The sequence below is a fragment of the Danio rerio genome, chromosome 7 (genome assembly GCF_052040795.2).
Source record: "Danio rerio strain M-AB ecotype USA chromosome 7, GRCz13ab, whole genome shotgun sequence".
NCBI classification, from domain to species: domain Eukaryota; kingdom Metazoa; phylum Chordata; class Actinopteri; order Cypriniformes; family Danionidae; genus Danio; species Danio rerio.
Genome location: NC_141027.1, coordinates 17,452,338 through 17,479,156, shown reverse-complemented (window position 1 = coordinate 17,479,156; position 26,819 = coordinate 17,452,338). Strand labels below are relative to the sequence as shown.

General features: G+C 35.3%; 4 protein-coding genes and 1 pseudogene across 19 annotated transcripts in view; 1 reads left to right on the top strand and 4 right to left on the bottom strand.

Annotated features, from left to right (window-relative positions):
• The window catches only part of LOC147835938 (uncharacterized), a 939,756-nt gene that overhangs the window by 7,520 nt on the left and 905,417 nt on the right, over positions 1-26,819 (top strand). For 4 of the 16 annotated variants that reach the window (XM_087260789.1, XM_087260787.1, XM_087260788.1 and 1 more), the window contains 6 exons: positions 7,609-7,746; positions 7,849-7,863; positions 8,884-9,003; positions 9,245-9,303; positions 9,380-9,544; positions 14,137-14,375. In XM_087260789.1, coding sequence (XP_087116915.1) covers positions 7,857-7,863; positions 8,884-9,003; positions 9,245-9,303; positions 9,380-9,538 — 345 coding nt within the window. In that variant the 5' untranslated portion in view covers positions 7,609-7,746; positions 7,849-7,856 and the 3' untranslated portion in view covers positions 9,539-9,544; positions 14,137-14,375. Of the gene's footprint in view, positions 1-7,597; positions 7,755-7,848; positions 7,864-8,883; positions 9,004-9,244; positions 9,304-9,379; positions 10,973-14,136; positions 14,376-15,317; positions 15,452-26,819 lie in introns of those variants that run through there. The other 12 variants (XR_015495457.1, XR_015495453.1, XR_015495451.1 and 9 more) reach the window with 7 other exon arrangements.
• Positions 1-26,819, bottom strand: part of nitr7a (novel immune-type receptor 7a) — a 111,091-nt gene that overhangs the window by 4,220 nt on the left and 80,052 nt on the right.
• nitr3r.1l (novel immune-type receptor 3, related 1-like) lies at positions 15,277-15,989 on the bottom strand. Its single transcript, XM_087260782.1, is given in 2 exon segments — positions 15,277-15,305; positions 15,308-15,989. Coding segments are annotated over 2 exon segments (711 nt in total).
• Positions 18,661-19,410, bottom strand: si:busm1-169i8.11. The gene is given in 1 exon segment (NM_001023586.3): positions 18,661-19,410. A coding segment is annotated over 1 exon segment (750 nt).
• Positions 25,306-26,165, bottom strand: LOC137490259 (C-type mannose receptor 2-like; annotated as a pseudogene).

Here is a 26,819-nt window from a genome sequence, read left to right as displayed (position 1 = left end):
TAGAGCATCATTTAATAAGCTACATGCGTGCAAGCTGCTTGAATTAGTATAATTTATTTTTACACATTGATTGCAGACCATTTACACCCCAGACCACATGACCATGTCTGAACTAAAGCAGCCTTTTATCAAATACAATGGCAGCGGCTGGAAACAAAGTATCACTTCCTGTAGGGACTGACAGGAAGTAGCAGTTCAGAGTGAGGTTTAGTGAGGAGAAATTCAGAGGACAACCACACAGCTACATGTTTTATATTTAAAATAGCCGTCATTTTATTACATAAATTAATTTAATTAATTTAATATTGATTGTAATCTATTTTATATTTATTAACATCCAATATTGATTGTTTTACACTATCAGAAAATTGTAATTCTGCAACAAGTTTTTAAAAATGCATATTTAATGCAAAAGGGGAAGAATTCGTACTGTAAAATTCTGTAGTTGATTTATTTTCATATTTCTGATCTGCGTTACATTTCAACAAATGTATATTTTAACATGCATCATTTCCTGTATCTCAAGTCCTGTATCTCATCTTATGTTTGATTTATAAAAATTGAAAAAAGTGCATATTAATATAATTAAATTTTTTTTATTGAAAATGAAATTTTTCACTTTATACTGTTTAAACAGCATTTTGGAAATTATTTTATATTTTATTATTATAGATTAATATTGTAATATTATTATTAATTTACAATAATAATATATAATATCACATATAAAAGGATTATCAAAATGCGTTTTAAGACAGTTGCAGTATAGTGTGAACTTTTATATATATTTTTTCATCTGATGCTGGTAGAAGCTGTAGCATTAAACTTTCCACACTTGTGGTTTTAGACTTTGAGCTCAGGCCACTTGCAGTCACCTAATAAGAATGAAAAGCTTGCTCTTCTGTGGATGAAGGTTTTACTGAAGTGTGATCGCACTGACTAAAGTGTGATAGCAGCTCACTAAACTGGAGTGGTGTGGCATTTGACCTCGTGCTTTAGCCTAGTGGCACTAAATAAAAGGCCTGTTCTATGTAATAGTGTGACAATTTCACACACAAGGCATAAGAATTTAATATAATCAAAATCTTTAATATGTAAAGTGTCTTAAGTGTGATTTCAGCACCAAGGACAGAGACACATTATAGCAAACACTGTTTACATGTTTATCACTGGATGAATAAACAAGGCAAAGAAATTAAGATTTAATTCTGTAATTAAAAAAATATTAATTTTTTTTTTCAAATTTTGTTATGAATGTGTTAATGTGGCATGGTGGCTCAGTGAGACCAGCCCGTCTGGCACCAGTAACGATGCTCAAAGGCATTTAAATCACCTTTCTTCTCCATTCTGTTGCTCAGTTTTAACTGCAGCAGATCATCTTGACCATGTCTACATGCCTAATTGCATTGAGTTGCTGCCACGTGATTACAAGCAGTGGGACAGGTGTACCTAATAAAGTGGCCAGTGAGAGTATAAGCTCACAGTATGGTAGAGAGATGAAATTAGCATTTACAAATGTTTACAAATCAACTTCAAAATTCTCGTACTTTTGATAGTAGGCCTATGGATAATTTTGATGACAACCCTCACTGCTCTTCTCGTCATTTTCAGTCAACCTGTATTATAAACAAAACGGTACTGGCTATTTTTAAATTTTGGGAGGGGCTGCTCAATAAGCCACACCCCACTGTCTTTTACTGAACTTTGTGCGTTCTTATATTTTGAATTACAATGTTGTTTTCTCACCAGAGATGAGCCTTGAATTGGTGTAAAACACTGACACTGTAATGAGAATTAGTCATCTTGAACAGTCATATACAAATATTACAGTGCATCCAGAAAGTATTCATAGCGCTTTCTTTCCACATTTTATTATGTTACAGCCTTATTCCAAAATGGATTAAATTTATTTATTTTCTCAAAATTCTACACACAATAGCCCATAATGACAATGTGAAAAAAAAGATTATTTTTTTTTTGTATTGTTGCAAATTTGTTAAAAATAAAAAAGCTGAAAAATCACATGTAAGTATTCACAGCCTTTGCTGTGAAGCTCTAAATTGAGCTCAGGTACATTCTGTTTCCACTGATCATTCTTGAGATGTTTCAGCAGCTTAACTGGAGTTTACCTGTGGTAAATTCAGATGATTGGACATAATTTGAAAGGCATACACCTGTCTATATAAGGCCCCAGGGTTGACAGTGCATGTCAAAGCACAAACCAAGCATGAAGACAAAGGAAATGTCTGTAGACCACCGAGACAGGATTGTCTCAAGGCACAAGGCTGGGGGAGGTTACAGAAAAGTTTCAATGAGCACAGTGCAGAACGTTACAGAAGGACAACCATCTGTGCAGTAGTCCGCCAATCAGGCCTAATCAGTGGGTAGACAGAAGCCACTCCCTGCCAGGAATTTGCCAAAAGACATCTGAAGGACTCTCAGACCATTAGAAACAAAATTCTCTGGTCTGATGAGACTAAAACTGAACTCTTTAAAGTAAATGGCAGGCGTTACATTTGGAGAAAACCAGACACCGCTCATCACCAGGCTAATACCATCCTTACGGTGAAGCATGGTGAAGGCAGCCTCATGCTGTGGGGATGTTTTTCAGCTGCAGGAACTGGAAGGCTAGTCAGGATAGAGGGAAAGATGAATGCAGCAATGTACAGAGACATCCTGAATGATAACCTGCTTCAGAGTGCTCCTGACCTCAGACTGGGGCGATGGTTCATTTTCCAGCAGGACAATGACCCAAAGTACACAGAAAAAATATCAATAGAGTGGCTTCAAAACAACTCTGTAAATGTCCTTAAGTGGCTCAGCCAGAGCCCAGACCTAAATCCTATTGAACATCTCTGGAGAGATCTGAAAATGGCTGTACACCGTCGCTTTCCTTCCAACCTGATAGAGCTTGAGAGGTACTGCAAAGAGGAATGGGCAAAAATTTCCAAAGACATATGTTTTTTCAGGTTTTATTTTTAATAAATTTGCAACAATTTTATTTTCACAACAATTTTTACATTGTCATTATGGGCTATTGTGTGTAGAATTTTGAGGAAATAAATGAATTGAATCCATTTTGGAATAAGGCTGTAACAAAAAAATGTGGAAAAAGTGAAGCGATACGAATACTTTCCGGATGCACTGTATGTTGCCTGTTCAGCCAGAAGATTTGGGTAGTTTGCTTTGGATCGTGTGATGTACATTTAAGCCTTCAGGACATTTAGTTAATAATTAGTTGTTGATTCACCTGAGTAATTTTATTTACCACATGGGGAATTTGAACTTTGCTTTGATGATACTTGAGTGACTCACATGTACTGTAAAAATGGTTAATTGAACATATTTCCAACATGTGCTATAGACTACACTAGTGCTCACACCCTTTCTCAGCAGCACTGGATGTTCCCCATTATTTTATAGGGATTTTTATTTTTAAATTAAGGGGTTAATATAAGCCATAAACCCATTCAAACAAGTATAAGAAGAATCACAGCATTACAAACATTGCTTTTAGGTAAATATGCAGTGCGTGTGTATGTGCGTTATTTCATTTATTTGCCCACAAGATCAACTTTACTTTAAAACATTAAACAGTTTTAATTTAAAATCAGTTGCCCCATAACATTTGCACTGTTCCTTAACTCAAATATAAGACAGATGGGACTCTTTTTTTATTGTTTTTCAGATCACTATTAAAGTGTATAAAGTGTAAGGTACAAAACTGAACGCATTGTACAGAAATTATAATTAAACTCAAATGTTTTTAAAAATATGAATATATAATAAATAATGATAATGAAAATAAATAATACAAAAATGAAAAAATTTAAACAGATGGATTCAACAAAAGAATAACAACCCTGGAGCTCACTCCGTTATTATAAAAAATCAGTTTTACTACATAGAAAATGTATGTTTTTCCTGAACCTGGCTGTTCCTATAGAATATAATTACTCTCTCAACTGTGCAGCCTAATAAAATAATTCTTTTTAAAGGTAATATTTCAGTTTTATTTATATAGCACTATTAAGCACAACCAAATGTTGACCAATGTGCTGCACAATACATATCACAAAAAGAGATAAATATAAAGCTATAACTAAAAGAGGGCGTTACTTAGACCACGTGATTATGCACACGTAATGCATCAACAGTGTCTATGAATGGAGGTTGTTAACAGCAACACATCCTGTAGCAGCGACAAAGAGAAACTGCTCACTACCGAGTGAGAAGAGCTGCTGTGAACTTTAGTGGACCACTGCTAACTTCCACCTGTTTAGGCTATTATACTGTTATAAACAACTCTTTAGAAATATATAAATAACACTAGTAAAATGTATAATTCAAAATGCCAAATTTAGAAATCTAATTGATTGAACAAAATTGATTATTCGTTGTTTTCCAAAAGAAATACATTTTTATTTCAAATTCTTCATTTAACTTTTTCAATTAAAATCAACACATTCAGAAACAAACTGTAAATTAAATTAAAGATATATTGTTCAAAAAGTGAGATGTCTGAGATGTCTGTTTGCAGCTGGGTGTGCACCTTTATGCATGCATTGCTTGCGCACATTGTGGTTTGATGATTTTCCAACCACAACACTGACCTCTTGCTTCTGTTTTGAAGCCCCTCTGAATCAAAACCACAGCAACATCCTTTTCAACACATAAACACTGCTGGTTATTTGAAGAATCATCAAACCACTGCCCAATTTATCATCAAAATAATCTATCTGAAACACACACACACACACACACTTCAGAGTTTGAGAGCATGACCAGTAAGAGCTTTATTGCAAACGATCTACAGTACTGAGAAACTGCAAAGCTTTGTGAATTTCATTAAATAGTTTTCAAAATGTTGCTACTCTAACAAAACTACAATATGTGTCATATGTGTTGATTCCTGTCTCAGTCTGTGTGTTTAATATGTCCTTTTAATATTTGATATGTGATTTAATATGTTCATAATTACCTAATGCACAATACATCGTTGTGGTTTTGTCAATGAGATTTCCCTCTATAAGGAAAGGGGAAACATTTAGAGACATACCGCCCTCTACTAATATTTGATATGTGATTTAATATGTTCATAATTACCTAATGCACAATACATCGTTGTGGTTTTGTCAATGAGATTTCCCTCTATAAGGAAAGGGGAAACATTTAGAGACATACCGCCCTCTACTAATATTTGATATGTGATTTAATATGTTCATAATTACCTAATGCACAATACATCGTTGTGGTTTTGTCAATGAGATTTCCCTCTATAAGGAAAGGGGAAACATTTAGAGACATACCGCCCTCTACTGGAACATTTTGTTACTGATTGTTGTCAACCTCCTCAAACAATAGCAAAACAAGCAAGACACTCAAAAAAAAGATTCTTATTGCTGTCACCAAAGGGATAGTTCACCCAAAAATAAAAATTCTATCATCATTTACTTACACGATAACCTTCTGTTTTTCAGCATTCTTCAGAAAATGTTGTTTAGTGAATACAAACATTAAATGAGTAAATGATGACAGAATTTTTTATTTTTGTATGAACTATCGCTTTAATACCATTTGCCTTGTTTTATATAGGTCTATAGTGTCTATGGTATATTGTAATACAGCTTTGTAGAACTTCTGAAACTGTGAGAATTTGTTTGCATATTGTTGTAGAACAGATGGGGGACTGAGATAATAAATCTAGCAGGCTTAATATAAACAGTAAAAATGCCTAAAGTTTAAATCAAACATCAGAGTTGTATTAAGCGATATTTCTTTTTGTTTTGTCCATTGGGAATTGAATGGATCACTATGATTTGCTATTGATGAATGTCATGTGAATGACAAGTTATTGCCCCGCCCTCATGGCAAATTGAAAGCATGCATTGCTTGTGCATATAAAAAGAAGAAAGAAGTAATAGTAAATGTTATTGCATAAATAGGGGAAGTTATTCTGATCAAGCATTATATAAACATAGGCAGAATGGATGTGAGGATAAATAGTTGAAAATATAGTATTCTATATAAAGGAAGAGCTGTCAGTTTTGATTTTCACAGTGACTTTGGAAAGCTTGAATTGTAGTAACTGATTCTCTCATCAAGCCTGACAGCACCACATGATGGCATCTGCTCTGCTTTGCATGTATTTGATAAACAAAAGCTTTAATGAGGTGTGCAGCAAGAACTGCACTGTGGTTTCACTTATAGTTGACTTACACCTTTATAATTAACTCTACTGTTTGAATTAAAAAAAAAAAAAAAAAAAAAAAAATATATATATATATATATATATATATATATATATATATATATATATATATATATATATATATATATTTCTTAAATGAGCAACCTTTGGTGTATTAAAGACAAAATTCACCTGAAAAGAAAAAAAAAATCCCTTTTTACTCACTCACCCTTAATTTTTCCCAAACCAAAGATGTTTTGAAAAGTGTTTAAAAACCTCAACCATTGATATCTATAGTGGTGAGAAAATATTATGGAAGCTAGTCAATGGTTACGGTTTTTAAAAAGCGTTTAAAATATCTTCCTCCTGTAAAAAAAAAGACAAAAGAAACTCAAACAAGTAAAGGGTGAATAAATAATGACATATTTTTCATTTTTGCGTGAACTATACCTTTAAGATGCAAGAAAGATTGTCCCTATGTAGAGATGAATAAATTTCATAATAATGAGAAAAAAAGGCAGTGCTTCAGCGCAGAATGAGGCCTTTTCAGTTAAACTTGGCTGCAGTTTAATTATAGCAGTAATATATGATTTGGCTAAAGCATACAATAGTCAGCATTTGGAGATAATTATTCTGAGGGATATACTGCATGAGTGTGGGAATGTGTTCAGACTTACAAGCCTTGGGTTACACTTAGAATATAAAGGTGAAACGAATATGGTTTCCATCAATTGAATACATTTGTTAATCCTATTTTGAGACTTTCTATCTCCTAGACTGACCTATTTTTATTTCTCGATGTCAAAACCACACAAATTAGTATTGTTACTGAAATATTTCCATCCCTAAAAGCTGTTAAATCTGATCATCAGTACCCAATTACCATTACCCAATTCACCTAAACCATGTCTTTGGACTGTGGGGGAAACCGGACCACACCCGGAGGAAACCCACATGAACTTGTGGAGAACACACAGAAATGCCAACTGACACAGCTGAGGCTCGAACCAGCGACCTTCTTGCTGTGAGGCGACAGTGCTACCCACTCCCACTGTGCCACCCATTATAATTTATATTAAAATAAATATTTAACAATAAATAATATTGTTTTAATTATCCCAGAGACATAATCAACATAAACTATTGTATTTAAATATAAAATAACTAAAAACCTTGACTTAAATTAATAACGTTTAGCATGCCTTTTAGCCCTATAATGCCCTAGAAATCAACACATAATTCCCTCAAAATATAAATCCATAAATCATGTATTACATTAGTAGCTTAATTCAATAATGTAATAGTGAAAGTCTGCATCAGTTATCAGAACTCAACGGTTTAATAGTTAACCTTTATTAAAACCGTGTTTGTTCAAATGCTTTTTTTTTTTTTTTAAATGTTTCTCAGCTTGTTTTCAGATCAAACCCACTCCTGTGCACTTTGCTCTGGTTGAGGCTCTGCAGTGTGAATGTCGGCCTATATAAAGCTCTGCTTGAAGCCTCTTGTTTGATTCTAAACCCTGAACGTGATGAGTTCTCACGGCAGACAGTAAATACGTAAGTCTGTTTTAAAACTATTTCTCCAAGATCATGGTATGTACATGTTAAAAACGTGTTTCTTAAAATGTAAACTTTCTGTATTGTGTTTATCTTTTCTAGCTGAAAAAATGACAGGTACAGTAACGTTTTTTTTAAATATCTGCACTTGCAAATGGTCGAAAGTTCTGCAGTATACAAATACATAATGACTTCAATGTTAATGTTGCAATTCATCTCTATAAACTGCACCGCTTTTTGAACGCAAATGATAACTTAAGTTTAATACATTTGGTGGTTGAATAAAATTTAAAATATAATAATATTTAACAGAAAAACATCATGCATTTCAATGAAACACAATAGAATATTTAATTTAGTTTTAAAAAATATATTTAAATGATATTATTTGACTGATAACAGCTTATTTTGCCCCAACAAACATTTGTAGATTAATTATCAATTGAATATTAATTTGATTATCAATTTCTCTAGATTTATGGATTTGAGTAAAATGTTTTTTTTATTATTAAGGGCCTGATAATTTTTTTTCCAAATTCAAATAATAATAATACTAGTAATAATAATAAATAATAATAATAATTAATCCAGTCACAATACAAAATAGAATAATCAACATATTTATTTATTTATTTTTAGTCATTCTGAAGCTGCAAAATTGTAATGTGTTTTCTGAAAAAAAGTAATATAAACATTTAAAATTTTTTGTTATTAAATGCGAAACAAATACTCGTAATAACTTTTTTTTTTTTTTTTTTGGAAGAAATGTCATCAGTAGTTTACAGAAATTAACAAAATACATTTTAGTAACCACATAACTATAAATTGTAAATCCACAGTCAAAATTATCTTGCTGCTTGTTCAAACTATTTTAACTATTTTAACTATTTAAATTCTTGAGTTTTTATACAACTTAAATGTTTTGTGTTCAATCCACTTACATTTGTAAAAACAGTTAAGTTAACTTTATCATTTTTTGGGGGGACAATTTGAACTAATTGTGCGGAACCCTGAGAACTTTAAAAGACTGACAACTTTTTTTCAGTTTTCCTTATCTGTGTATTTATTCTCATCTATTCAAGAAATACCATTTATACGGTATTTTTTTTTGACTCATTGTCATTTTGGTTAATGTAGAATGCACAGCCCTCTTCCAGACAGTGTTTGCTTGTAATATCCTGATTTTGCTCTTCAGTGGAGTCGTGAACATTATTCTCAGTGGAAGACTGAGAAGAACAAAATGTAAACTGTGTTCAGGTAAATCACAGTTTAATCCTTTTACTCACTTTGAATTGTATTTTCCAAAATGCAAAATAAAACCATGTTGTCGGTTTTTGTATATGTAGATACTTAATGGACATTTAATAGCAGTGTAATTAAAGGTTTAATTTTTCTTTGATTTAATTATTGTTATTATTATGTTTATTTTGTTGTTGTTGGTATTATTGTAGCTTTATATGACTTTATAATTTAATTTTCTTCGTATTGATTTTCACAGCACATCATAAAAATCTTCATGCTGTGTCTGCTCCTCAACCAAGCGCATCTGTATCAGACGTTAGTAATTGGGTTTATCTTTTGAGCTAACTTATTTTACTTTGCTTCTGCTTTTTAACATTATTTTTCTTCCTAGGATCAAGAGAGTATAGATGTGAACTACACAGTTCTGCAGTTTCCTCTAGAAAACACAAACCCAGAGAGTTCAGAGAATGAGGAGAGAGAGGAAAGAGGGAAGAGAACAATTTATTCCAGCCTGAAATGTCAAATCTCCAACATCACCGAGGAAAACTGAGGAAAGGTCTGATGACTATACTGAATGTGTTCTAGATGTAAATAAATACATTACATAGTTCATGAATGCATTCAGACTAAATTGTGAATTACCTAAGGTGTTTTACAAATGCATTTCTTTTCTTCTTCCATGTCAGATGATACTACAATCTATAATTTCTCCATACAGACCTTCAAATAATTTATAACATCAAGTTTTTTTCTTCAGTAATATATAAATGCACTGTACAGCAAATATACACTACAAAAATTATAATATTCAAATACAGCTGTGTAATGGCGTATCTGAAAGGTACAGAACTGCTATAAATATATCTTTAAGACACAAAAAAGGTACATTAATAACAAAAAGTACAATTGTGGACCTCATTGTACATTTAAGGCACCATCAGTGACAGGTTTGGACCCTTGTTTCTGAGTGTATGCAGTAAAAATGATTTTAAAAAGGATTCATCCTAATAACCTTTAACATTTCATTAATCAGCTGTCAATGATTAACATATAGTGTTCAAGTAAGCCTGTCATTTTCCAAATTGTTCTTCTTTTTCCGAAATGTATTAAATTTATTCATTTCCTCAAAATTCTACACACAATTCCCTATAATGACAATGTGGAAAAAAAAAAAGAGTTTTTGAAATTGTTGCAAATTTATTAAAAATAAAAAAGCTGAAAAATCACATGTACATAAGTATTCACCGCCTTTACCGTGAAGCTGTAAATTGAGCTCAGGTACATTCTGTTTCCACTGATCATTCTTGAGATGTTTCAGCAGTTTAATTGGAGTTCACCTGTGGTAAATTCAGATGATTGGACATGATTTGAAAAGGCATACACCTGTCTATATAAGGCCCCAGGGTTGACAGTGCATGACAAAGCACAAACCAAGCATGAAGACAAAGGAATTGTCTGTAGACCTCCGAGACAGGATTGTCTCAAGGCACAAGGCTGGGGAAGGTTATAAAAAGATTTCTGCAGCTTTGAAAGTTCCAATGAGCACGGTGGCCTCCATCAGCCGTAGGTGGAAGATGTTTGGAACCACCAGGACTCTGTCTAGAGCTGGCTGGCCAACTAAGCTGAGTGATCGAGTTAGAAGGGCCGTAGTCAGGGAGGTAATTACCAACCCGATGGTCACTCTGTCTGAGCACCATTGTTCTTCTGTGGAGAGAGGAGAACCTTACAGTAGGACAACCATCTGTGCAGCATTCCACCAATCAGGCCTGTATGGTAGAGTGGCCAGACAGAAGACACTCCCTGCCTGGAATTTGTATCTGAAGGACTCTCAGACCATAGGAAACTAAATTCTCTGGTGTGATGACACTAAAATTGAACTCATTGGAGTGAATGCCAGGCGTTAAGTTTGAAGAAAACCAGGCACCACTTATCACCAGGCTAACACCATCCCTACAGTGAAGCATAGTGGTGGCAGCATCATGCAGTGGAGATGTTTTTTAGCAGCAGTAACTGGTGGACTAGTGCAGCAATGGACAGAGACATCCTGAATGATATCCTGCTTCAGAGTGCTCTTGACCTCAGACTGGGAGTAGCTGCACAACAACTCGGTGAACGTCCTTGAGTGGCCCAGCCAGAGCCCAGACCTAAATCCTATTGAACATCTCTCGAGAGATCTGAAAATGGCTGTACACCGTCGCTTTCCTTCCAACCTGATAGAGCTTGAGAGGTACCGCAAAGAGGAATGAGCAAAAATTCCCAAAGACAGATGTGCCAAGCTTGAGGCATCATATTCAAAAATACTTGAGGCTGTAATTGATACAAAAAAGTGCATCAACAAAGTATTGAGCAAAGGCTGTGAATACTGATGTACTTGTGATTTTTCAGTTTTTTATGTTTAATAAATTTGCAACAATTTTAAAAATAATAATTGAGGGGGATTTTGTGTAGAATTTTGAGTAAATTAATTTAATCCATTTTGAAATAAGGCTGTAACATAAAAAATGTGGAAAAAGTGAAGTGATATGAATACTTTCCGGCTGCACTGTATACATGAATGTGTGTGTGAAAAAATACAGGTCTTTGTACAATGGTCAAAGATGAAATGTCATTCATCATTTTAAATGTACAAATGTGATTTAATGTGTGAACACTAAATTTTGTGACGGTTTTATTGATGTATAACTTCATATTGACATGTAAAGGAAAATATTTAAAAATGGCAAATAATTAGTATTTGGGACTGCATTGTAATTCTTTCCTGCTGGAAAAAAAAAAAACAGCTGAAACTAGCCTAAACCGGTTTTAGCTGGTCGACCAGCCTGGTTTGATAAAGGTTTTGGCTATTTGCAGGCTGATTTCAGCCATTGCCTGGTCTTTGCTGATCAGGCTGGAAGGTGATACTGGACAAAATGTCACAACGGTAACCTAAAAGTACCTCTAATACCCCCTGATTTTTATAGGGGTTTCGGCTATTTCGAGGCTGGTTTCAGCCATTTCTACCCTAGTCTTAGCTGGTTAGGCTGGGGGATAATACTGGTCAAAGTGCCACAACAGTTACCTAAAAGTATGTCTCAAAAAAAAAAAAAATATGGTAGGCTACGTGCAACAACATAGTCAAGAAGTATGCACATTATTTACAAAACCAATGTGCAAGCCTGCTGTAAATTTTCCTGTTCACACGAAGGGTTTTTTCGTGAGCATGTGGCAGCAGAAGTCTCGTGTTGGTTTCCCCCCTGAAAATGCCACTTTAGGGCTTTCCACATGTAATTTTAATAACTTTGTTTGCTATTGACAAGTATGAATAGACTAATTTAATTTAAAAAAAGGTTCTTGTATTCTTTTGGCTGTACAGACCTCAAACACAATGTCATACAAGCAGACCATGAGCAAATGGAAATGTTGTGGTGATGAATAGTAACTTTCGTTTTGACTATAAGTTTAGCTGTATGATAATGTATGTATAAAAGGAAGCGTGGCACCAAACCCCACCCCTAAACCCAACCGTCATTAGGAGATGAGCAAATTGTACTATGTATAAATGATCCTGTACAAATACATAAGAATTAATCACTAAATCAAAAAAGTTACAAACTGGCATGAGATAGCATTGACATTGCATGCATCACTTTATTGATGACCGACATGAAAACATCTTATTTTGTTTTTAAATTCTGGAAAGTCATTTGTAGTAGGACTTGCAATTGTGGTAAATCATGTAAATAAACCAATTTTTAAATGCTGTATTAGTAACTACTTGAAATTCAACATTGAGTATAAAACTCCTATATCCATATTATGAGGGTGCTTTTCTATTGAAGGCAGCTCAGCAGCTCAAAGCTAAAGGGGCAAGTTCACTTTTTGAATAAATGAATATGAATAGATCTGCATGGAGTAGCCTACCAACCCCTTCACCCCAAAACAAGCATTACCGTACGTTCACACCGAAAGCGGCGAGAGCGTCAAAGTAGCCGGAAGTCATTCATTTTCAATGAGAGCCGGCGGCGATAAGCGGCGAGGAGCAGGGCGGCGCGTCTTCGCCGGCGTGAGCGTCGAGGAGAGTTGAAATGAAGTCAACTTTATGGTAATGAGCTATGACGCGTTTCGGCGGCAAGCAATCAGAATGAAGACGTCCACCGCTTGATAGCAGTTCAGGGAACACAGACCTGTGAACTTTGGTTCCGACCACAGTTGTTCCCAAGGGTTTGATTATTGCGGTCGCCGGATTTCCAATTATTTACAATGTTTTCTTACAGGAACATACATTAAATAAGTCACTGGCGAGTTACTGATGTTCATTAATGTTATATAAATTTATCTTTAAAAAGCGGGAATCTCACGCGATGTGACAGTACAAAACAGTACTGCTGCTTCAGGATATTTCAGACATACGGACACATATTGGATAAATAGAGCAAAGCCACACCACACGCAACTTGATCTTCCATTGTTATATGAATTTGATAAAAAAGTGCGCAACATTTTCACGCTAAAAACATGCCTTATGCAGGAATGTAACTGATATGCTGCAACGGCTCCTTTAAATATGAGATCAATGTAGCGAGTTTTGACGCTCTCGCCGCCGGAGCTGAAGGCAGTCAGCGTTGTCGCCAGGGCGGCCAGAGCGACCTTGGACGCTCTCGCCGCTTTCGGTGTGAACGTACGGTTACACATGCTAATTATTTCTGATTTGAAACAATTATAAAGGTTTTGTTAAAATTAACAGAGCTTCATCGAATGTCTATCATCATCCTGTGGAAGTTGTTACTGAAAAAAAGCTGCTATCTAAGAAAGCAAGATTTCAATCAACCACTAGTAAAAAGAAGCTTCAGCATAAAAGTACTTTAAATAATATGCTTTTCATGACCAAATGTGTATTTTGTTGAGCAATATATTTGTCAAAGTATGTCAAAAGAAAAAACCTGGAGTGACAGTGGAAATGAGACTAATGCTTTATAATGTCAAAAAGTGTTGCATATTAAAAATGTAATATCTTGTTCATTCGTTTTCTTTTCGAATTAGTCCTATTATTAATCAAGGGTCGCCACAGTGAAACGAATCGCCAACTTTAATGTAATAAATATTCATTTTAAAAATGAATGCAGTTTTTTTTCAGTCTCTCTGTTTCTAATACTTCTCTTCTCTGTCCAGAACTCCACGGTGCAGATTTCCATCAAAATTATTGAAGATCACCATACTGACCCAGAGCTGATTAACATCTATAAATTACGATCCAGTCCACACATACGCTGTCCTGGTTATGATGAAGATGATCTCAGAGGTTAGACAGACCACATCAGTTTTCAACAGTACCCGTGCCTTGTTTTACTCCGATACACCTGAATGGGCTTCAATACCCATATACAGTAAAAAGATATTGTGTAATCCAAGTGTGTTGTCCAGTATTTTTTTCTCTAGTTGATTGTTTCCTCTTCATCCAAACTAAATCTGTATGTAAAGTCCAAATAAATAAACATTTCAGTCCAAATTTTCAAAAAAAAGGCCAGTAACTTTAACCCTCATTTCTTTACAAATAATCAACTTCATTCAATTCATTGTCAATGCATTGATAGTTATTAAAGTGTTTTTGTAGATAAAAAAATAACCTATTCAAATAATAATGAAAAAGACACTGGCTAGACAGTCAGTAGGTCATGCTCTACAAATATTTGTGTTACAAATGTTTAAAGAAATGACATTCTCAGCTAAAACAAATCTGCTGAAACTGAAAGAGCAAATTATTCATTTATGCAAAATTAGAAATACAAACTCCAAATTTTGCGTGACTAAGAGATCTCAAAACTGTGGGAAAGCAATTGAGTTAGTGTATGTATTAATAGGACTTTTAATCCATAATTTAAGCATATATACATATTACATTTACATATTAAAATATACATTTTATTTTAAAAAATACATATAATCCATAATATTAGCACTGCAGAATAAAAGTGACTGTTTTGTTTTTAGTTAAAGAATTGTTCAGCCTCAAAATATAATTTTATCACCGTTATGTTTATGACTTTAATATTTGTATTCATTTAAGATGTTTTTCACCCGTTATTTTCAATTTGTGAACAAAAACAGTTTAAACATTTTTTAAATTATCTTTTTTTATGGTCCACAGAAAAAAAAATAAAACGTGTTTTCAATGACAACAGTTATTTGTTAGATTTGTATATACAGTCAAGACTGAAATTATTCATACTCATAAGAGTTATGAATATTTTTAAAAAAAGAAATATATATCACTTTTCGGGCTTCCTGATGCAGACAAAATTAAGTCTCTTTTCACAGTCTATGGCTTTCCAAACCTTCTTATTTCTATCCAGAGCTCCGCAGCGCAGATTTCCAGCAGGACACTTGGGTTCCCCCTCCACAGACCAGGCTTCATATTGAAGATCTTCACCACTGACCCAAAACCAATGACCAGCAATGAAGCGCAGACCAGTCCACACAAAATCTGTTTGGGATTTTACTGTGACATTTATAACCTCTGCCTCAATTATCTCTGAGCTTAAACTCACCAGGTCAATGTAATGCTGTCTGCAATAGTCCAGGGCTTCATCCCACGCCTTATTCTGACTCACCAAAACTGACTCAACGGCATCCATACAATAAAAAGACAGCATATCAGAGCAAAGAGTATCGTGTAGCTTAGAAGTAGATTGTTTTAGCGAAATACAATTCTCAGAGCTATCGTCTGGTTGGTCTGTATCCCAGTTGTCCACTTCTTCCACCTGACCTCCAGACCATATCCATTCATCTGCACGGTCTGGATCTTCATAAAGCCCAATCCAGCTAAATGAATATGTAGCATCTGTATTACTGGAGAGCAGCTGTGCTTCTTCTTTGGTCACGGTGGAAAGGTCACTGTGGTATTTTCTGCAGTACGTCTGTGCATCTATCCAGGTCATTTGTTCCGTCACAAAAAAGTGTTTTCTGATACTGGTGTTAAGTCCAAGGAGATTTAAAACAACAAAAAAAGCGATTGTTGCCTTCATTTCTATACTGATGATCTCCTGTGAAGCCCATTTATTGTGTTCAGCGATGGTGTTACACCTTTAGGATGTTTTTGTCTCTTAAATAAGAGCTCAATAAAAGCAAAGGCACTAGCCAATCAGACTGCTGTATACTCTTCAAGTATTTGTGTAACAAATGTTTAAAGAAATCATTTGTATGATCCTCATCTGTTTTTTTTTAAACAATTGTTTTTAATATAAAAATAATAATTAAAGGATTTAAGTGAAATCCTTTTAAAAATAGACTTTTTTTATGATTGAAGAATTATAAATTCAGTCTCAAACCCCTATGCTACTCTTCTAAATATTTTGTAACATTTCATTAGTTCAACAGATATAGAAGCAGATATTATTGGACACCAATGCATTTGGGAAATGCAGAATTACAGCTGATCGCAGTGTACAGTACAGTAAATATTTAATTCAATAAAATGGGCAGATAGATAAGTTTCTAAATAAAACTGTAGTGCTGTATGTTTTCTTGTAGTACAAGACAAATCGTCCATAAAAAACAAATCTGTAGTAGTTAAACTGTAACCAAAAATTACACATCATGATTTTGCTGCACTAGTTTAACCATTGTATTTGTGTTAAAGCAGAGGTTATGCAAATGGTAACGAGTGCACAAAAACAAGACTGCTGCAATTTTAATACAGTAAAATCTTGGTTAATTTATGTTGGGGAATTTGCATGATATTTTTGTCCACATTGATGGATATAGACATACTCAAAACCCAAAAGTCTTAAAGAACCATTGAAATGATCTTTTGGGGTGATAGACACACAAGAAGTCTCTCTTTTTCTTTTTTTAATTTCCTAACATTACAATAGAATTCAAATCCTTCCTATTTTTAAGGCGTGACATATGAGTGCAGTTGCCCCGCCCACCGAATAGATTGACAGCCTCATATTAACATTTCTCAATAGTGACAAATATAATTAGAATAAAAAGACAGGGAGTGCGCAAAGCAACTGGGATTAAAAGATCTGTTCAGCGCTCTGTGATCATCAATCATCATCAAATGTGATCAAGAATGAGTTTTACAAGTTTAAAATGATTCTAAAACAGTAAATGGCTGTAATTCATTTCAAACATGCACTATCTTTATCACTACAGCTGCATTTCAGTACAATTCTAAAAGAAGACGCTTCAATAACCTGATGTTAAATCAGGATTATTTTGTACATTAACAAAGGATCTCCATACAGCAGTGGATATAAACTTGTATCCTGTCACATTTGTCGTGCAAAAACACTGCAAAGTTAAATGCACTCCCTTTGTGTATGTCCGCTATATCTGTGTGCGTGAACTTTGTAACAACATTGCGCATGACTCATCATTGCAGAAAGGCTTGAAATAACTCCACAACAAATACATCAAATAATCATTGGGAAAGTTCTTACAGTAGTATTTCTCACAAATGTCATGCGAGATCTGCTTTCTTCATGTCTGTCACTGTGCTGTTTATCTGAGGCAGCCGGAGACTGAGTCACATTGTGACAGGCACATGGAAACGGTGGGCGGGGAGAACTAGCATTAAAGGCACATACAGAAAAAACAACTACATTGTGTTTAGAGCAGTAAATTCCAATATTCTGAAAGGTATAAAAAATAATCTGATGGGTGTTTTGAGCTGAATCTTTACAGACACATTCTGGAGACGCAAAAGACTGATCTTAAATCTTGTAAAAGGGGTAAAATTAAAGCCCTTTAAAAGTAAACAAAGCAGCCGTAACACACACAATTGTTTGCACTAGCTTTGTGAGGACTTTTATTGTTTTATACAAACCTAACAGTACTAATACGTACAGCATTCCAAGCATGCCCTTCAACCAAACATTTTCATCTTTTCTGATAAACTTAATTTAGCCAAGTTTTGAGTCAAAAAGTCTTTTGGCAAATCCTGACCAATACACTCATTCTGTTCCAGTATGTCCATTTCTGTAGTGATTTACATATGCAAAATGCATGTATCAGTGACAAAGTATGTCAGAGGTTGTTCTATTTCCTTAGGCAGGCCTGGCCCTAACCAATTTACCCCTCTAGACAAGATTCCAGGTGGTGCCCCATCGCATCGCAGTAAATTCCACTGCTAGTGTACATATACTTATGAGAAACTTGATAGCTTTGTCTTGAACATTCTTTTATTTAAATAAGATATTGCATGCTTAAAATACTTGGAAGGATTTGCAATGGTGGGACTGAGAAACCTCAACAGTGCATATGAAGACAGAAGAGAATGTGACACCAGTCTAATTAATAAACACTTGAACTCAAGAATGAAATAATATGACATAATATAAAAGCAAAACCTAGAGATACATGCATGATGTAGATTATACTGCATAATAGACCATGTGCTTTTTCTTATTTACAAATTATATTAGTAATTCATAAATTAGCAACAAATAAAATTATATTGTCATTACAGTGAAATGCTAATTAGCAGAATGAGTAAACCGCAGTATATTAGAGCATCTGTTTTCAAATCAGCTATTTGTTAGATTTGTATATACAGTCAAACACCTGAAATTAATTATACCCAAGTTATGAGTATGGGCTTGAATATAGATGTATGTATGTGTGTGTGTATATATATATATATATATATATATATATATATATATATATATATATATATATATATATATATTAAAGCTTCTTGATGCAGATAAAACTAAGTCTCTTTTCACAGTCTATGGCTTTCCAAACCTTCTTATTTCTATCCAGAGCTCCGCAGCGCAGATTTCCAGCAGGACACTTGGGTTCCCCCTCCACAGACCAGGCTTTATATTGAAGATCTTCACCACTGACCCAAAACCAATGACCAGCCATGAAGCGCAGACCAGTCCACACAAAATCTGTCTGGGATTTTCCTGTGACATTTATAACCTCTGCCTCGATTATCTCTGAGCTTAAACTCACCAGGTCAATGTAATTCTGTCTGCAATAGTCCAGGGCTTCATCCCACGCCTTATTCTGACTCACCAAAACTGACTCAACAGCATCCATACAATAAAAAGACAGCATATCAGAGCAAAGAGTATCGTGTAGCTTAGAAGTAGATTGATTTAACGAAACACAATGCTGAGTGTTATCATCTGGTTGGTCTGTATCCCAGTTGTCCACTTCTTCCATCTGACCTCCAGACCAAATCCATTCATCTGCACGGTCTGGATCTTCATAAAGCCCAATCCAGCTAAATGAATATGTAGCATCTGTATTACTGGAGAGCAGCTGTGCTTCTTCTTTGGTCACGGTGGACAGGTCACTGTGGTGTTTTCTGCAGTACGTCTGTGCATCTTTCCAGGTCATTTGTTCAGTCACAAAAAAGTGTGTTCTGAAACTGGTGTTGAGTCCAAAGAGCCCCAAAAGCAAGAGCACAGCGATTGAAGCCTTCATTTCTATACTGATGATCTCCAGTGATGCCCTTTATTGTGCTCTTACACCTTTACGTTTTTTTTGTCTCTTATAAGAGCCCAATAAGTAAAGGCACTAGCCAATCAGACTGCTGTATACTCTTTATGTATTTGTGTAACAAATGTTTAAAGAAATCATGATTGATTGCAAACAAGCGGATGATTGATATGGTCCTCAGCTGTTTTGCAAGACGATTGTTTTTGATATAAAAACATAAATTAAAGAATTTGTTAAGTGAAATCCTTTTAAAAGTATGTTAAAATAGACTTTTATATAAGATATTAAAAAATGAGCAATTAAAGGATTTAAGTGAAATCCTTAAAAAATATACTTCTTTAACTCTATGCAAGTCTTCTAAATATTTTGTAACATTTCATTAAGTGAGTTACAGATACAGAAGCAGATATTATTGGACACCAATGCATTTGGGGAATGCCGAATTACAGCTGATCGCCGTGTACAGTACAGTAAATATTTGATTCATTAAATAGGGCAGATAGAGTCTTTAGCTTCTACATAAAACTGTGGTGCTGTATGTTTTCTTGTAGAACAGGACAGATTGTCCTTAAAAAACAAAACATGGTTTTAGTAGTTAAACTGTAACCAAAAATTACACATCATGATTTTGCTGCACTAGTTTAACCATTGTATTTGTGTTAAAGCAGAGGTTATGCAAATGGTAACGAGTGCACAAAAACAAGACTGCAGCAATTTTAATACAGTAAAATCTTGGTTAATTTACGTAGGGGATGTTTTTGTCCACATTGAAGTCCTAAAGAACCATTAAAATAATCTTTTGTAAGCTGTTTGGACAGAACTGTGTGTAGGTATTGTGTGTACACACTAATATTGGGGCGATAGAAACACAAGAAGTCTCGGTAGCACTTTATAATAACTTCACACTATGAATCATTTATTAGGAGAAGCACTTTAGCAAGAAGACCAGCAGCGTATAAGGACATTTAGACTTGTTTTCAGTTGTTAGTGTGTGGTGCTAGAAAGTTTACTCACTATTTCCTTGTTTACTGTAAGAGCTTATGTGTGTATCACCGACGGTTTAGATTGAAATACAATTAATCAATGTCGCGTGTATCCCCGCCTCAGTTTCTGTTGTTTTATTGTGGGTACTCTCGAGGCGTGTCCAGCTGAATTCAATCAGCAAGCGCTCAGAGGTGTATATAAGCAGCTAGTCTCACCGCGGCACTCTCATGTGAAGGCCGCCTCGTGTGAAGACTGACGAGTGTAAAGACCTTCTACTCTACCTGCGCGACTCCACCGAGCAAAGACACTGACAAAGCACTTGAGTGCTTATTTATTTTACTTTATCTTTGCACTTATTATTGTTTTTATCGCACTTTTCTTATGTGTTTACTAATTCCTGTTGTTACTAACACTCGCAAAGCACGGGAGGTACACGGCAGGCGTAATTCTCACAACCTTTGTTCAATACATGTATCAGCTATTTCACAACTCTCTCTCTCCCTGGGCCTCTGGAATTTTCAATCTGCTGTGAACAAGGCAGATCTTATGTAGGCTGAGAAAATATTGTATACTATTCCTTCTATGCTAATGAAGGACTACTGAGACATTCCAAGCATGGGATGGGTCTTCCTGGTGAGGCAGAGTTCCTCACAGCTTCAATACACATCTCTGCCATTTGCTAACAGTAACCATGTGCTCTTCACCATATACAATTTATCTGCTCGTGATCTTCCTTCAGATAACTTTGTCATGTTTGGTGTCATTTGACAGTTTATGACTTCAGTGTTGTAGTGATGAAATCAACAGAGACATTGATTAATTGTGTTTCAATCTACAATATATTTACTATTGCTGAGTCATGACTTGAGGAAAGTTTGTTAATGTACTACTCCCCCACTTCATCTCTTTAACTTTGCTCTCACGTTCAGCTGGTCTTGGGGGTTGGTTTTCGCTCATGTTCGACAATGCTTTGCTCAGGGTATAATAGGGAAAGGTAACTGTTGATCTGGGAGAATGGCTTTTACTCTGCATCTCCCGCACACCAGTGCGTAGCCTCATATGCTAACAAAGGCAGTTTCACCGTCTTTGTTGCTTAGCAGTGCATATGTTACAGCTAATTTCTTAATACAGCATGTTAGTTTGTCATTCTAATGTCTGTAGATTTAAACATGTAACTTAATAAACAACTTTGCCTGCTTTAAGACGCAGATTCTTTCTCTTTATCAATTATGATAACAACTTTAATGGAGTCAGATTAATTACAATGGAGTCAGATAAATAATGGATTTAAACACGCTTCAACTGCTTTCTATTTCAGATTATTGGTTCAGAATAGCAGCGTAAGCTCCAAGCCCTACATCTTATTACCTCCATGGCTACTTACTATAATCTCATGGCTCTAACTGAGACCTGGTTGAGACCGGAGGACACTGCTACACATGCAGCTCTTTCTGCTAATTTCTCTTTTTCCCACACTCCTTGTCAGACAGGGAGAAGGGCTGGGACTGGACTACTGATTTCCAAAGAATGGAAATTTAGTCAGAGACTGTCCCTGGCAAAGATCAGCTCCTTTAAATTCCATGCAGCCACCATTATCCACCCCTTCTACATAAATGTGGTTGTCATCTACCACCCACCGAGTACATTAGGTCACTTCTTAGATGAACTGGATGTTCCTCTCATCGTTTTCTGATTTTGGCACTCCCTTGTTGGGATCTCAGCCTGCCTGTCAGACATTTCACACTGGATGAGAGATCATCATCTTCAGCTTAACCTTACGACAACGGAAATGCTTGAAGTTTCCGCAAACCCGACTCTACATCATAACTTTTCAATCCAGATGGAAGGGGCAACCATTACTGCATCCAAAACGGTGAAAAGCCTTGGAGTAACAATTGTTGACCAACTAAACTTCTCTCACCACATTTCTAGAACTGCTCCATCTTGCAGATTCACACTCTATAACATCAGAAAGGTCTGACCCTTCGCATTTAATCTGCCCAGTTGGTGGAATAAACTCCCTAACTGCATCAGAACGGCGGTGTCACTCCCTGTCTTCAAGAAACGACTAAAAACTCAACTTTTTAGTCTCCACTTCCCTTCCTAATCTGCAAATGCCTCTCTGGTTCTACCGCTAACTGTATTTAAAAAAAAAAAATTACTAATGTTTTCCTTCTTACACCCGTTTCACATCGCAAGCGTCAGCGGCGCATGAGCAGAGAGTGCACAGCGCGTATAGAGAGCAGAAGCAGCACGCAGGCGTTTCCCTTTCACACCAGCAGCTTCTGCAGCGCGCAGCTCTTTGGCAGCTGCTACAAATACACTTTATAAACTTTCAAACTACACTACCCACAATACACTTTGCTATGGACTACAACTCCTCAAAATATTCTATTTCCCCTCTCCTGAAACACTAGCGTGCAACTTAAGCTAAACTGATACTAAAATTGTTTTACATTTGGTTTTGTAGTTCAGGCCAAAATAAATGTTTGTTGTAGTTTTTAATTGTTTAAGTAAATTTGATTGACTACATTTAAATCAGTTGACATTAATAACGCATTTATGGGGTAAACTTGCTACTTTTTACTGTCATATATTGCATTTTGGTCATTATCGATGCACTGTCACTTTAATTGAGCGTGAGCAGTGCGGCAAAAATAGACCCATCGACGAAACTATCGCTGCACTTCTGTTTCAGCGACGCTCACGCCCCGCACTGACGCGCTGCTGCTGCGTGCAATATGAAAGCTCTAATCTGTTAACATGGACGCCGACGCTGCTCACGCTTGCGGTGTGAAACAGGCTTTACACGTTACTGTACATACCTGAAACTTGCCTACAGCACTTATTCATTGTTGCTCTTAGTTGTGTGAATTGCTTCCTTGTCCTTGTTTGTAAGTCTAAATATAAATGTCTAAATGTAAATGTAAGCATTCATCGAGGAGCTGTGTCATATTTCTATAGCATCTTGTTAAGACAGGAAGTTGTGGATGAAATCTAAGTTAAGCAAGCCTGGGAGAATGAATTAGGGTTAGAGATAGATTCAGAGAGTTGGAAAGAAGGCCTTGAGAATATGCATACATGCTCAATTAATTTAAAACATAATTTAATTTAATTTAAAACCCTGTATTGGGTATACAAAGGAGAAACTACAAGACTTTTCCTCAGGTTTCTTCACTCTGTAATAGGTTAAAGCAGCAGAAGGATCCCTAACCCACTTGATATGGTTGTGTCCTAAATTACAAGAATATTGGGAAAATATATTTGAATGTTTTTCTAAAGCCCTTTAAAAAATCTTGAACCATGTCCACTTATAGCTGTTCTTGGGATATTTAGTCATTTAGAGAATAAATATGAAAGACAAGTCATGTTATTTGGTATGGTAATTGCCAAAAGGGTGATTTTGAGAATGTGGAAAACTGAATCTCTACCTAAATTTGGTATGTGGGGTTGAGATATCGTAAACATGCTTGCTTTGGAGACGTTGAGATATTTCAATAATGACAATTGCAGATATTTGATAAAACATGGGGACAGATACTTGAACACCTTAATGCATTGAAAGAAACGCAAGCTAACCAAAACCCCTTTCAATAACAGTAATTAAAGATTGAGTGTTACTGATATTCATTATTCATAATCTATAATATTCTTAATAATGTGCGCAAACTATTATTTGACAATAGAACTGTAGACAGGATAATGCATTTTTCTGGTGATACAACAACAACGTTACTATATCATTGCTTTTATTAATGCATTACCTGACCAGCTAAATTATATTCAGCTTTCTTGTGCATTTGTCCCTCTGTGTTCTGTCGTTCGGTTGTTCTGTCATAGGTTAGTGTTTTTTATTTTATTTTATGTATTGTATTTTATATTTATTATATTGTAGTGTATTAATTGGGTGCTTTTATTTATTTTTTCTTTTCTTCTGTATTTTGTTGTAGTTTTATAAAAAGCAAAAAAAAAAAAAAAAAGTATTTCGGCAAATCCTGACCAATGCATTCATTCTGTACCAGTATGCCCATTAAACATTTTTCTGTAGTGATTTACATATGCAAAATGCATGCATCAGTGACAAAGTTATGTCAGAGGTTAGTCTATTTCCTTAGGCAGGCCTGGCCCTATCCAATTTGCCCCTAGAAAAGATTTCAGGTTGCGGCCCATCGCGTTGCAGTAAATTCCACTGCTAGTGTACATATACTCATGAGAAACTTAACAGTGTTGTTTTGAACTTTCTTTTATTTAAATAAAGCAATTGCACAGTCAAAAACACTTAAAAGGAAGGATTTGCAACGGTGGGAAAGACAAACCTTAGGAGCGCATCTGAAGACAGAAGAGTATGTGACACCAGTCTAATAATAAACACATGAACTCAAGAATACATTAAAATGAAATAATATAAATGAAAAGCCTACAGATACATGCATGATGTAGACCAAGAGTGTCCAAACTTGGTCCTGGAGGGCCGGTGTGCTGCAAAGTTTAGTTCCAACCCCAATCAGACACACCTGGGCTTCCTAATCAAGCTCTTACTAGGCTTTCTAGAAACATTCTGGCAGGTGTGTTAAGGCAAGTTAGAGCTAAAATCTGCAGGACACTGGCCCTCCAGGAGTTCGGACACCCCTGATGTAGATTATACTGTATAATAGACCATGTACTTTATCTGATTTACAAATTTTATCAGTAATTCACATATTAGTAACAAATAAAATGTTATTATCATTACAGTGAAATGCTAATTAGCAGAATGAGTAAACCGCAGTATAATATATGAGAGCATCTATTTTCAAATCAGTTATTGGATAGATTTGTATATACAGTTTTTAAACTTAAACTTGTAAATTAATTATACCCAAGAGTTATGAGTATGGGCTTGACTATATATTACCGCTTTTAAGCCTTCCTGATGCAGACAAAATTAAGTCTCTTTTCACAGTCTATGGCTTTCCAAACCTTCTTATTTCTATCCAGAGCTCCGCAGCGCAGATTTCCAGCAGGACACTTGGGTTCCCCCTCCACAGACCAGGCTTTATATTGAAGATCTTCACCACTGACCCAAAACCAATGACCATCCATGAAGCGCAGACCAGTCCACACAAAATCTGTCTGGGATTTTACTGTGACATTTATAACCTCTGCCTCAATCATCTCTGAACTTAAACTCACCATGTCAGAGTAATTCTGTCTGCAATAGTCCAGGGCTTCATCCCACGCCTTATTCTGACTCACGAAAATTGTCTCTACGGCATCCATACAATAAAAAGACAGCATATCAGAGCAAAAAGTATCATGTAGCTTAGAAGTGGATTGCTTTAACGAAACACAATGCTGAGCGCTATCGTCTGGTTGGTCTGCATCCCAGTTGTCCACTTCTTCCATCTGACCTCCAGACCAAATCCATCCAATTGCACTTTCATAAAGCCCAATCCAGCTAAATGAATATGTAGCATCTGTATTACTGGAGAGCAGCTGTGCTTCTTCTTTGGTCACGGTGGACAGGTCACTGTGGTGTTTTCTGCAGTACGTCTGTGCATCTTTCCAGGTCATTTGTTCAGTCACAAAAAAGTGTTTTCTGATACTGGTGTTTTGTCCAAAGAGCCCCAAAAGCAAGAGCACAGCGATTGAAGCCTTCATTTCTATACTGATGATCTCCTGTGAAGCCCATTTATTGTGTTCAGCGATGGTGTTACACCTTTAGGATGTTTTTGTCTCTTAAATAAGAGCTCAATAAAAGCAAAGGCACTAGCCAATCAGACTGCTGTATACTCTTCAAGTATTTGTGTAACAAATGTTTAAAGAAATCATGCATGATTGCAGACATGTTGACGATTGATTTGATCCTCAGCTGTTTTGCAAGACGATTGTTTTTAATATTAAAACTTATAAATGAAAGAATTTGTTAGGTGAAATATTTTTTAAAATATGTTAAAATAGACTTTATGATTGTAGGATTATAAATCGGACCCAAACCCTATGCTACTCTGCTATTTTAGTAACATTTTATTAAGTGAGTTTAACAGATATAGAACTAGATATTACTGGATAGCTTTTGGGAATGCAGAATTACAGCTAATCAAATTGTACAGTGCAGTACAAATCTGATTCATTAAAATAGGCAGATAGGCAGTCTTTCCTTTCTAAATACATCTGCAGTGTTGTGTGTTTTCTTGTAGAACAAAATAGATTGACCTTACAAAACTTGGTTGTTGTAGTTAAACTAGTGCAACAAAATCATGGTTCATGGTGTGTAATTTTTGGTTACAGTTTAACCATCATATTTGTGTTAAAGCAGTGGTTATGCAAATGGTAATGAGTGCACAAAAACATGACTGCTGCAATTTTAATACAGTAAAATCATGGTTAATTTATGTTGGGAATTTTGCATGATGTTTTTATCCACATTG